This window comes from Alligator sinensis, unplaced genomic scaffold, assembly GCF_000455745.1.
Source record: "Alligator sinensis unplaced genomic scaffold, ASM45574v1 scaffold616_1, whole genome shotgun sequence".
NCBI classification, from domain to species: domain Eukaryota; kingdom Metazoa; phylum Chordata; order Crocodylia; family Alligatoridae; genus Alligator; species Alligator sinensis.
The window spans coordinates 251609-265822 of record NW_005843002.1 but is presented as its reverse complement, the minus strand read 5'-3'; the positions used below and the strand labels follow the sequence as shown (position 1 = coordinate 265822).

At 44.5% G+C, this 14214-nt stretch overlaps 1 protein-coding gene across 1 annotated transcript in view; it reads left to right on the top strand.

Moving 5' to 3' along the window:
* The first annotated feature begins 7705 nt into the window (after positions 1-7705).
* Positions 7706-14214, top strand: part of LOC102387735 (rap1 GTPase-GDP dissociation stimulator 1-like) — a 78201-nt gene continuing 71692 nt past the window's right edge. The window contains exon 1 of the mRNA XM_025193041.1: positions 7706-7787. Coding sequence (XP_025048826.1) covers positions 7706-7787 — 82 coding nt within the window. The remainder of the gene's footprint in view (positions 7788-14214) is intronic.

Below are 14214 nucleotides of genomic sequence, written 5' to 3'. Positions count from 1 at the left end.
GCTGCTTGGGTTAGCCACCCAGCATGAGGATGGCCAGCCAGAGCCTGAAGGGCACGGCCTGTGCTAAGAGAGCCCTCAGTGCCAAACCAGAGTACAGGGAAATGGTAGTGCTGCAGCATGAGGCCCAGCACCTGGGAGCCAGCAGCAGTGGTGCAGCAGCTGAGAGGAGCTGAGCCCTCGGTGCCCATAGTGGAGCATAGGGTGGGGAGGAGCCCAGCAGAGCAGGAGAGGCCTGGAGAGGCACTCCAGCAGAGGAGACCCCATCGAGCTTCACCCTGATCACCGCCACCTGAAGGAGTGAGAGTTATTGGGCACTTGGGTCCCACAGGGGAAAGGCGTTTGGGGTGAGCAAATCCAGAGAAGGGGCTAGGTGAACAGCCCTCCACCTAGTCAAGGCCCCTGGTGCTTCCTGGACACCCCACAAGTGACCCCATTGGAAGGAAGGCTCTCTTGCCATGGGTCAGAGACTACATTAAGGAATAGATGTTATTAAAATTGTTCATGTTTGTGCCTTATATTTTGTAATTGAAATGTATTGTGATGTTGTAAATAGTGTTATTTAGGGTTTGACCTTGGTTATTGGTTAGTGTTCACTGTGTAAACATATGTATATGATATTTAGTTTTATGTATATTATAACTTAATACATTGTATATAGTTAAGAACTTTGGGCTTGGGCTAACTCTATAGACAAAAGAGAGATATGTTTGAAATTCTGGCATCCCTCTCACAGCACCCCCTCCTACCTACCCATCCCATATAATTGAGAATAGGGCACACCCTTGGGTGTACCTGTGTTACAGGACTAATCCTGCTGTGATCACCAGCAAAGCTGATTTGCTAACATACTTCTCAGTGAAAGGGTAGAAAAATCTCACCCTTTAAATGAGAAAAATGCCTCAAACAAAGTAGTCCTTATCCCAAACCTTCATAAAAAGCTTGAACCAGCCCATAACTTAAAGATCTGAGACGCTTTTTTAAAAAGAAATAACATTCCATGTTATTTTCCATCTGCATGTTCCTGATGTGGGTGGAGCCAGAAAAATACTGTTGCACCGTGGAAAAGTTTTACAAAGCATTATTTAACCAGGAATTGTATCTTTTCCATAGAATTTATAAATGACCCTAGGCACATCTACATGAGACACTGTAATGAGCAGTAGCCTAGTCTACTGTAGTACCAAGAACTGCAGATGGTAACTAATATCCTGGTCTAAAATGCAGTGGTAATCCACATGCTCCTCTATGGATATGAGACATGACTGACATATCAAAACCATTTTAAGTGCCTGGAATGGTTCCATCAGTGTTGCTTCAGGAAGATCCTTCACATTAGATGGGAAGCCCACTACAGCAATGCCAGCATCCTCTCTGCAGCTAACATAATCAGCATTGAGGCAAAGATCATGAAACATCAAATCCACTGGGCTGACCACTGTGTGCGGATGGCTGACACTCATCTCCCAAAACAAGTCCTCTTCTTCCAACTCATTCATGGTAAGTGGACCCGTGGAGGACATTACAAGGAAAGCATACTTTAAGAAGGCTGGCATCAACCCAAGAAATTGGGAAGTGCTGCCTGGTAACAGGTCTCAATGGCACTGCACCAAGCTACAGCCCACTTCAAGCTCCATCAAGCTACAGCCCACTTCATAGAGAACCGTCTTGCTTGGGAAGCTGAGAAACAGCAGAGGAAGAAAGAAAGCGCACAATATCCTGGCCAACAGCTGTGCCCCGCTCTGCCTTTCTGTCAAGGCACCACCTGTCATATTGGTGGAAATACTTGCAGAGCATGGCTTGGACTCCTCAGCCACCTTAAAACTCACTCCCTCTCCCCCCGGCAGATAATATCTTCATATTGAGGGATAGCCAAAGGGGGGTTCTGGAGGCAAAACCCAATCTTTAACCAAAGGATGAATGGGTGTGGAAAACTCCACAGGGAGATCCTTGGAGAGATTTGTTTTCCAAACACAACCTCCTTTGAAATCTGCCATGGGTTGAACCAATCCTCTCCAGCTGAAGTATAGGGTTGTGCGAAGCTTCGGTAGCCAATTTGATTCCGAGGAGATTCAGCCTGATTCAGTGGCTGAATCTCCAAATCCAAATCAAATCAGGAGACCCATTAAAATGTTCAAATCAATTTGGAAGCCTCCGAATCGATTTGGAGAGTTTCAGAGGTTTGGCCATAGACTATATGGGCAGCAGTCATTGATGATGCTGGACACAGCTGCCTCCAGCTGGTAGGCCTGTTGTGGTGGGTGGAGGGGGAGGAGAGCGGGGTGGGGGGTAGATCAAGGCCTCCACAGCGAGGGAGGGATTGGGGCTGGGACAAGCTGCCCAGCTGAGGTGGGGGGGCATGGGACTCAGGGAATGGGGTTCCCGCCACTGCGCACCACTGGTCCGGGAGCTGCTCTTCTGGTGGCTCTCACCACTGGTCTGGGAGGGCATAGGGGCGGGCTTGTGCCTCTGGATCTATGCGGGGTGGGCTGGTCTGGGCTGCGCTCCAGATAGGCAGTGGAATGTGCTGGGAGTGGGGGTATATGCCCTCCCACCACTCAGCCAGCAAGGGCAGGAATGTGCAAGACAGTGCCACTGCACTGCCTCGGACAAGCGGTGCACAGCAGCAGAAGTCGCTTCAAACTCCCTGTGCCTCCCAGACAAGCCGTGGCTTCACCCTGCCCTGCCTCAGCTGGGCAAGCAGCAGCAGGGCATGGGATGGGTGTGTGCACCCAGATCAGGGCAGGCCTGGCAGCAGGAGCTATCAGGAGTTTTAGGGTGGCTGCAGCCCCACCATAGCCCCCACTCCACTGCACTGTGGGGGGCAGGTAGAGCCAGGCCTGCACTCCAGGCAGTAAGCCTCCACTGCTGGGCTGCACCAGCCGCAGCCCAGAGTGCAGCCCTGGCTCCACCCATCCCGCAAAGTGCAGCATGGCAGCGGGTGGCTGGGGATAGCCTCCCAAAATGCAGTGTCGCCTAGCCGCCCTGCCCCGATCCAGGTGCACACACCCACCCCCATGCCCTGCCGCTGATTGCCCAGCCAGGGCAGAGCGGGATGACACTGCGTCTTGTCCGGGAGGCACGGGGAGGCTTAAGTGGCTTCCGCCACTGAGCGCCGCTTGTCTGAGGCAGTGCAGTGGCACCATCCCACGTCTCCCTGCCCCAGCTGGGTGAGCAGTGGAGAAGGCATAGCCCCCACTCCCAACACCTCCCTCTGCTCGTCCGGAGCACAGCCTGGCCCAGCCCATCCTGCGCAGATCCTTGGGCACACCTCCGCTCCCATGCCCTCCCAGACCAGCAGTGACAGCGGCTGGAGAAGCCACTGGAAGAGCAGCTCCTGGACTGATGGTACACAGAGGGGAGCCCCCCTCTCCATGTCCCATGCCCCTCCACTCCAGCTGAGCATCTTGTCCCAGCCCCAGCCCCAATCCCTCCCTAGCTGTGGAGATGTTGATCTACCCCCCTCACCATGCCCCTTCCCTCCCCCTCCACCCACCACAACAGACTTACCAACTGAAGGCAGCTGTGTCCAGCGTCACCAAGGACTGCTGCCTGTAGTATATGGCTGAATCTCCAAATAGGCACCAAGTCTCCAGATCCAAATTGGCCAAATCAAATCACCAGTGATTTGAATCAATGTCCCTCCAAATCGGCCAAATCTGTATCTGAAGTGAATACTTGCTGCTTTGCACAGGCCTACTGGAGAATCTATATGCATGTGTGGATTCATGTGTGGATTATGAAAAAATGGGCACAGGTGAAGTGGTGCACCACTGCATAACATGTACATATTTTTTCTCCAGTTAGAAATAAATTAGACGCTTTACTAATATGCCACAGTCATAAGGACCCAAGCAAAAACAAAGACAAACGTAATTGGATTTTGAGGGAAGGGGACTACCAGCTCTAGGACAGGGCAGGCACCTCATCTCAAGGGAGTGCAGCTGTTACTCCCCAAGCCTGTCCATGGACAGAACTACTGCCTCCACACATGGATCCCCCAGACATTCCACCATGGCCACAAAGTGCTCCCCATTGCCTTTCATGCATTACACTTGCCTCCTCCAATATCCCTTGGCTGCACTCTTGTTTCCCATTATCCCACATATCATCCCCATGATCAGCCCCACTCCATTGAGCCCCAACCTCCATCAGACCCTACCATCCCCCTCATACCCCACTGAGTCTTAGCCTGCCCCCCACACTGCACAGATCCACCCCCATCTCACCCCAGTACCCCAGCCCCTCACGATCCTCCTCACACTGTGCCACCACACAGCTCAACCTGCTTTCGATATTACCCCTCACCATCTCTGTTTTGTTGTGGGTTTGCATCCACTAAGAACACAGCTACCCAAGTACAGGTTCTTAGGTAGCAGCACACCTTTACTGGATATGTTGGGAAGTGAGCAAAGAAACATTATCAAAAGTAGATAACAGATAAGATAAACCACTGAAGTCATAGATCCTCCAATGCTTAGAGATTCAAGGACAAATGTGGTTAATTCATGCTCCCAAACACTTCCACTGCTTTGCTACTATACCCTATCAAAATGAGGGTATGCTTGTATTAGTATACCTTCTTAAATTCTATGGGGGTGCAAATATAAAAACAATAGCTATGTTGGTGACAGTGTCTTGTCTTAAAAAAGAAATTCTTAAGAATTTAATTTTTTTGCAAAGGTTCAGTCATTACTAAGCTAGAAAAGGCCCATCATGGATTAGAAAAAGCATCTTGTTCTTTTCAGGACTGACAAGCCACAACATCACAAATACCTGCAACCTTTTCTGGGTTTTTTATGTTTTGTTTTGTTTTGTTTTTTGTAAAGACCTTTATGACTTTTCAAATTGTATCCCATTGTGGCAAGAACAATAAATATTTCTTCTGGCTTTAGAAAAATCTCCTGACACAGGTCTTTTAATACCTTTAAAAATCTTTAGTTTAAGCTATTTCTATTATTTTGTACATGCTCTTTGAAAGCAAGAGCAAATGGAGTACAAATTTTCACGCAGGCTTAAAATCCTATATGCAGAACACAGCTAATATTTTTTTACTAAAAAGACAAGCTAGCTGATTGCTTTGTGGTACAGAATTCTATCAAATATATAAACATAGATGTTCTTTGTTTCTTAGAGTTATCCGAATATTTCTTCACCTCACACGGAATCCCAAGCTTCTGAGGTTTCCTTATCTGTCAATTTAGACCATTACCGACTCTCTATACCTCAGGACAGAGATTAGTTTAACCAAGCCACTTCTGACATGGCAATCTGTTTTCCTACTGTGATGTTAAAGCCATCATGATCACTTTGGGCAGACAGCCAGCATTTGGGGTCTGATCATAAGTCCTGGGAAGTCAACAGTGCTTCTCTTTTCTTCAGAGGTCTTTGCATCCACTCCTTGGACCCTCAGTATTAACAAGTAAAGGATAAGGACAGTTGCTGTTAAACACACTAAGGTTATTAATAACAGCAAGGAGAGACACTAAACTGGAACTAAAGGAAAGATATGACACTAAAAAAATTGCTTTGGTAGTGCAAAACCCTGCTGATTTCCCTTTGAAAACAAAACAAAAAAAACCTGCATGAAGAGAAAAGGCAAGCTACTTTTTAAAATGTAATTAATAAATTACATACAAGACACTGAATATCTTGGTAGCACTTTTCAAGTAATGCTGTAATAAATTGTATCTGACATTCAAACGCTTGGAATATGACTCCACAGAACCTGATAGAAATAAATTGCAAACAATTGAATCTGATGCTCTCTTTTAAACTTTTCCCTAGAGCAATAAACATAGTAATTGTAGAAAGCAGAATGTTTCTTCTTTTTTATTCTGTGTTGTACATGCTGGCACACAGAGATGTGATGAGAGCTGATCTGAACATTTTCACTACATGAAATTTCATGGACCTGAAATGTTGCATGGGACTTAGGGGTTTTGACAAAACTGTGATCAGGAAGGTTTGTGGACTGAAACTCATTTGTATTTGTAACCCGGGCGGTACTCCAAAAGGTACCCCCTCTCCAGCTGAAGGGATCAAAGCAGGTGCACAAGCGCTGTGGGAGGTGTAGGGACTCTCCTCCCCCTATAGAGCAGAGCCAGGCCACCACTGGGGACTTAACCATATACCTTTTAATGAGGGAACTATGCCTGTTATGTTCCCAGTATTATCAGGGGGTATAGTGAACACTACAATGCCCCAAGGGGCAGGCTTCAACAAAGGTTAGACACTTACAATCATTGGCAAAAGACAGGGTTAACAAAATATAAAACACAAAGAGCAGAGCAAACAATACTGGTTGGGGAAATATAAAAAGGCACAAAATACAAAATGTCAAAGGACAAAGAAATATAGCGCCTAGGTACCTGGAGGGGGGAAAAACACAATGGCCCATTTCCACTGCATGAGGAATTTCTCCTTACTAGCTCACTCACCCCAAGTCACCAAATCAGGAACTTGAACTTGGATCTCCTATGTGGTAGGCAAGAACACTGCCACACAGCCACCAGCACTGGTACTGCTCCAAGCTGCTCGGGGTCTTGACCTTCCTGGAGCCCTGGCCTCACGTCGAGCTGCTTGGTCTCTGATTGGAGGAGCTGGAAGCCGAGCTAGGAACCCCTCAGGTCGCTGCTCAGATCCTTGCTGAAGCAGGAAGCCTCTCCTGCTGGCCACAGCCTCTCGTAGGGGATCCTGGAGCCCAGTAGGAAGCCTCTCCTGCCGGCCACATGCCGTGCTGCTGAGGGTCTAACTGCTGCCTGCAGGTCCCGCTCCTTCAGGCTCTTCCGGGGCAACTGCTTCCACCCCACTGGCTCAGCTCTTGCCAGCTCTTTGAAGCTCCTTCCTCGTGGTCCCCCGCTGGTCTCTCCCCTGAGTCAGCTGTGCTGCCCCTTTTTCCCCCTCCAGGTGACCCAAGGGGCCAATCAGGGGACATGAGGGGTGAATCTCTGGGCCTGATTGGTGAGGAAAGGGAATCCCAAGTCCTCCAATCATCTTTTGCCCTTTCAAAACCCCTGGGCTAGGTTACTGCCAGCTAGCCCATCACATATTCTTTAAGCTGGTGATAGGGCAGCCAGGATGTGAGAGATAAAGGTTCAAGTCCCTACTCTGCCTCATTCAAAGTGATTTCAGATGAAAATCTGCAGTGAATCAGGGAGAACAGAGACATAGGATCATAAGAAAGTAGGGCTAGAAGGGACCTTATGAGGTCATCCAGTCCAGTCCCCTGGTCAAGGAGGGATCATCCCTGACTAAACCATCCTAGCCAAATATCTGTCTAACCTGCTCTTATTTCTAGGTTAGACGGACCTTTGGCTGGAATGGTTTAGTTAGGGATGATCCTGCCTTGAGGCAAGGGGCTGGACTTGATGACCTCATAAGAGCTCTTCCAGCCCTATTTTTTTATGTCTCTGTTCTGTCTGATTCATTGCAGATTTTCATTTGAAATCACCCTGAATGAGGCAGAATAGGGACTTGAAACTGGATCTTTCACATCCTGACTGCCCCATCACCAGCCAAGTCTCTCCTACACCTTTACCCCAAACACAAGATGAGAAAGTGAGAAGGACCTTTTCAAATAAAAAACTCAAGTGTTGCTCCAAAAACCAGACATTTCAACACAATTCCATTTTTGTGAAAACACTGCAATGGAGTCAAAATCTTTAAATGTGGGACAAAGCCAAATTTAATTATCTTGGGAGTTGCCATGGAACAGAACCGGTGTCCTCCAGCAAGCTCCGACTGTGATATGGCATATCTGGAAAATTATCCCTCCATTGAATCTGAGAGTAAGCTACATGTAGTATACAGTTAATTTAATAACTATTCTATGCACACACCACACACAGTTATTTTCAAATGTAAATAGTGGTGCACCACTTTTACTGATAAAGGGGCTTGTACTATATCTTTCAGGAGTATCACTAATTGCAGGAACCAAATATTCCTGCTACTGAATATCTTAGGGAAGGAAACTGAAAAACTTGGTGAAATTCTTTCTGGGGAGTTTTGTTTGTTTGTTGTTTGGGGTTTTTTTTTTAAAACATCCATTCAGGTGGAAAACATTTTCAGAACATTAATTTGGCAAAGAGGTGAAGTCTTCCTACAAATCTATAGAAGGAAACATCCCTCCCATTTTATTCAATAAAATACTGCAATGATTCCACACCCTAGAATTTTGCTGTTGACTGTATGCTGGATTGCATGGCCACTAAAACCTTGCAACAGGAGTAGGGAATAGAAATCTGATCCTTTTGCACCATATAAAAGGAAACTATGACTTGAAATAAAGGAGAAACAACTCTCTCAGTAGTTAGTAATAAGGGACATGCAACATTCAAACAAGGAACATTTATTCACTGAGTAGACAGCCAGGCTAGTTCACACCCCTGTAGCAACTTTCATCTGATGATTTCCAAATGATCTGCATACTATAAACAATTAACTCCCCCAATGATCCAGTGATGCAGGTAAGTATTGCTCCTATTATAAAAATGGGTAAATCAAAGCACAGAGTAGGAAAATGCTTTTTTTCCCAGGGTCATGCAACAAATTGAAAGAGGAGCTGAAAAAAGAAAGCATGTAATGAATATTCTTTTAATAAGCCTGAAGACATATATTCTCTGCTCCTTCAAGAAAACTACCAAAGCCTTTATAATAAAAATGACTGAATAAAGGCTAATACTGCCATAATACTATACAACTTCTTTTATTACACAACATATTTTACAGGCTACATTCATATATGTACGGCTTCTGGATTAAATACCCATTGTATATTATAGATAGTGGATGATGTTCCATCTATACTACAATCATCTTCCCATGGACTTCCTCCAGCATCATATGGCTGGAACCATAGGAACCATTCTGACTCAGCAACACTACTTTATAAGGTTTTAAGTAATAATTTTATATCTAGTTCCATTACCAGGGCAAGGGCAGATCCAGAGGGTACATGATGGCACCCCCCTTTTTGGACCACTGCCAGAACAGCAGCTGGGAACTTTTTTTAAGACACTTTCTCCAGATTAGCCTGTCTCCCCTTCAGTCCAGCTGGGGTGAGACAGGCATGGCTCTGGAGTTTCTTCCACCCTTCGTCATAAAGAATAGAGGTAGTGGCAGTGGCAGTGGCAGGTGAGAGAAGTCACATGACACTAAGCACAGAAGAAAGGATTTTACCTGATTTTGGGCCTTAAGAAAAGTTTCCAGCTTCTGCTCCTACAGGGTAGTCTGCCCATCCTGGTTGCTTGGGGGGGCAGGCGGGATACAGATGGGAGAGGCTGGAGAGAAGATACAGCCCACACATGCAGCCCTGGGCTCCTGCACCTCCCTTTACAAAAGCCTGGATCTGCCTATGTATCAGAGCAACATAGTTAGTCTACTGTCATAGGAATTTGGTCAGCATGCTGAGACTAAGGAAGCTTATGGCTTTACCAGCACAGCTTTGAGCTCTTTTGCTGACATTGCTGGAGTACTATCAGATGCGCCTGGGAATAATGTTATGACAACTATGAGAAATGTTAGCATGTGAGCCTTGTAAAAATGATTCATGCAGGATAGGAGAATGGCACAGCTACCTTCAGCTTGAATATTCACATAGAAGCTTCCTAATGAGAGCTAAAACCAAAATATTACACATTCCTATTAGTCAGTTATTTGCCGACCAAGCTCTTTTTTTAGTGGTATGATGATGATTCTTCTTTTGCATCTTTTTTTAAAAAAGGACTTTCTTATTGGTTTAAAAAAATCATAGTTTTCAACTCCTCCAGACCTCTGCCTTTTGTCTTAAAATTCCAGGTAAGCTTCTTATTAATTTCTCTATCAGCTTATAAAAAGGGTGAGTCAAGGAATAGGGAGGATTGTTTCTGATGTGGAGGAAGCTAGATAGCAAACACTTTATTTTTCTTTTTTTTTAATACACTCACCCATTTTTTCTTGGCATTTTTATTGTATGATAACAGTATCAAAATCAGTTTATGTATATTTTTATCAGAGTAGAAGCGAACTAAATTCATATGACAACTAAATAGGGAGGAAAATGTATTATTCTAATGGCTGCAGTAAAGGAGACTGAAACACACAAACAGTTGGGGGGGTAAAAAGGAAGGGAAGCACATATGTTCAAGTGTTTTTCAGAGCTTACATGTAACCTCAATAGACAAAAGATGGAACAGGAAACAAGATACAGAGAGGTTAGGTACAGAGAGGTGCCTTCATTAACATCATATAATAAGTAAGTGACAAAGTCTAGAGAAAGATTTAGGTTTTTTTGACTCCCAATCTAATCCTATAGTCAATATACTGCAATGCCTTATTGCTCTGGTCCACAGTTTCATTTGTGTCACATTTTCAGGATGTGCTTGATAATCCAGTCTCCTCTCTTTAAAAAGTATCTGGACTGGTTTATCATTCACCAACTGCTGGTAAGGAGTTGTTCTTATGTAGCATCCTCCACTGTTTAATTTAACATAATTTGCTTGACTGTCTGTAGGCATTATTCCATAGATGATGCATAAGGGGTGAGGAGCACTTCTCCGCACTCCTGCTGCCACCCCCACTACTTATTTCAGAGTAATACTGGTTTGTTTTTGCTTTAGTTTAAGTTAATTAACCATTTAAGCTAAACCAAAATGATCCAATCTAACCAAAATAAGTGTTTACATAGGAGTTCAAACACCTTAATATCTGATTTTCATTAAACAGAACAATTTCGTAATGTAAACAAACCAAGCTGTCCAAGACACCTTTTAGACCTCTGTTTTCTGTTCACCCTTTGTCTTGTGTATGGAGTACTTCAGGATAGGACTGGAACAGTTCCTATGGAATGACATGCAACAAGCCCCCTTTTAATTTTACATGATTTGTATGTCTATATCCTTATATAATAACAATAAATAATAACCGGAACATAAAATCTTTAAGCGCACTGAGTATTATGCTAATGTAGACTCTCAAGACATGTCTACACTTCCTCTGGGGCATGCTAGGAAGTGGCTGCTACTTGCGAGCTAAACAGAGACCTTACTGCATCTCTGGGCAAATGCCAATAAGCTTTGTCCTAAACAACCTCATTGGTGCACATGCAACACTGTTGGGAGGCAGCTGCACTGCATTGGTTCCCAGGCTCAACACGCCTGTACCATGCCTCACTGCAGCACTCCCCACTGTGAGCCAGAGGTATCCCTAATCTAAATCAATGGAAATTCTACCACTGATTTCAGAGGAACCAAAAGTTCACCTCTAGTCACCTAGTGTATCACCTTTTAATTCAAATTCCCTTTTAACTGAATATATTTAAGCATTAACATGAGTCCTAGTTCTAGCCTCCATATTCTTACCTTCTGATCTAACTCCTCCACCTTCTCTTTGCTTTGATTTATTTTAAAACTCAAGATACAGAGCAAGCTGACAATGGTTTCCTTTTATTTTCCCAAAAAAACCCTTTCATTTAAGTACTTCCATCTACTAGAGCCACAAACAAGATTTAAATATATTTTCATCGATATTCTAAGGAGAAAAATACATCATTTGAGCAGCTATTATACCCTTCCCAGTAGAAGAGACCTTATGTAACTTTCTTTCTTTCCTAGTTTTTACTTTTGATATTTAGACAGGTTCAAAGTTGATCTGAAATGGAGCTATTTTATTTATAATCATAAAATTGAAAAATTACCCTTTCCCTTTAAAAAAAATCCCAAGGAATAAACCTTAACTATAGGAGCTATTCCCAAAGCAAAATATTAGAGCAAATTTAAACATAACTAATCGAATTATTCTTCCAACTGGAAAAGAAAAACTGTCTTGCTGTGTACATTGAGCAGTCCTTTATCTTCCCTTAATGGGAACAGAGTCTCTATCTTGTTTGCTACTAGTAGTTTTAAATAATGGGACATATTAGTGGGCAATGTTGCCTAGTCAAAATGGTACTGAAGAGGAAGTCACCATATTGAGTTTCATTCCTGATTCTTTGTGACACACCTTTTTTTTTTGTGCTTCTGTTTCACTTTGCACCCTTTGCCTCTAACTTAGCAGAGACTGTCTCTCACTTTGGTTATAGTGCCTCAGAAAATGGGGTTCTGATATCAGAGCCTTAAAGTTCTGCTGGTATATGAAGTCTCCATGATGAAAAGCTTAGAAAAACTTGACAAATGAGTAATTCTGGATTCCCATCCTCTCTTATTTTTCAGCAATCTTTATAGCTGGTTAGTTTACATATAAAACCATCGTTCATCTGGCACAGGATTTCCATACCTGGCTGCTTTTCAGTGCTTAGCACAATATTATGAGCTGTCTGTTTTCCCATTGGTATTCACTGCACCTACATGATGTATGATACTGAAGATGAGTTCATTAGATGAGCTTTCCTCTTTGATTGCAGCTATGTTCCACATCTCTTTCTTTGCCACTTTTGCTGCCTACATTCTTTTGCAAAAGTAATTCCTGTATTTTCTGCAGGTATCCCTGGACCTGATACAATGCTCTTTGAAGTCCATGAAAAGATTCCCACAGATTTCAGTGGACATTGGATCATGTCCCTTCCCCTCTTCCCCCAACATAGGCTGGATGTTTCTGACTGCTTAATGTCACAATAACACCACCTGCTCCTCTGTCTCTAAGCTCATTTGGTACATTGTATTTTGCCTGTCTTTGGACCACATCATTTATTAAGTCTGCCTGCAAAATGCCAACATTTATCCCCTCCTGGATTTCTGAAATTTCAGTACCTCCACACATGTTTACAGCATGTGGCAATTCTAGTTTGGATTCTGTTGACATCCAAAATAAAATGACTGTGTCTTTGATGCCCAATATTAACCAGTGGAAGTTCACATTTTAAGTTCATTGTGCAGACTCTTGAATTTGTGCATAGAAGTAGGCACTCTGCATTTTGTAACTACTTGTTTTTATACCTAATTTTCCCTAGTCTCTTTTGAAACACATGCCCTTGTTAAGTATATTCTTCCTGAAAACATTTCTGCAGTGTTTTGATGTCTGTGGAACACACTGTTTTTCTCTATTCAGTGGTGCAGGCTGCTGCTAACTATGTAAGAATCTTTCCATATTCTTGAATGTAATGAGGCAATCCTTACTTAAGGACTTTTCTTTTCCAGTACATTTGCAGCTTCCCATGACTTAAACATAATATCCAGTTTAGAAGTTGGCATGCTTTCACAAGCCACAGGGAATGGAACAGAGGAGTTGACATTATAACCTTTTTTATTTATCGATTAGGCTGTCTTGCCTGCTGCTTGGGGCATAAAATATGTATTCTCAGTAGAAGCTAGGGATATATAAATAATGTAAACTTCACTCGGTGCACCTGATACCATGATTCAGTAAAAGTTTTAGAATATCAGCAAACTGAGCACAGTGCTAACTGCTCATGCAATGGTGAACAAGAGCTTCTAAGCAGCCTGTCATGAGCACTGATGTAAAGAGGATTAGGTAAATCATACAGAATGAAATTGGATGAGATATTGCAGCTCTGTTTGCCTAGACATTTATATCACAGTGCTTTCCAAGAGCCTATCTAATATAACACAGGTTCTACACAGGACCTATTCTAGCAACAGTAGGTATAGCACAGAATCACAGAGAAGTAGGTTAGTCTAACCCAGGGGTGTCCAACCTTTTTGAATGTGAGGCCGGATCATGAACTTTTTATCACCCAGTGGGCCGGCGAGCCCTATTCAAAGATGTCACCGGAAGTGGTATCATATCAGGAAGTGATGTCACGTGACCTTTGACACCAAGGAAGTTGCAGAGGTTGACATGGCGCTGGTTGACATGGCATGCATGCCCTGGTTGACATGGTGCTGCAGAAGCTGCTTGGCTACAACCAGGTTGGCCTGGTGCTGGAGAAGCCGCAGGGCCAGGCCGGGTTTAACCTGGGTCCCGCCCAGCCTGCCAGTGCCATACCCGGGTCAACATGGTGCTGCAGGACCCGCCTGGGCAGAACCAGGTTGGCACCAGCCAGGAAAAGCAGCATGCAGCTGGCCGGTGCAGACCCGGCCGGGCTCCTCCCGTCCTCAGCAGCACATGAGAAACGGCCCCCTTGGGGCCTTGCACGTGGGTGGCTGGGCCCGGAGAGCCGCAGCGCCCGGGGGGAGACTGGCTGGGGAAGCAGACGCCGCCTTGCTGTGGGGCAGGCAGGGCAGGGCAGGGCAGGGCAGCGGGGCTGGCTCAAAGCGGGCGAGTGAGGAGGTAGGCGCA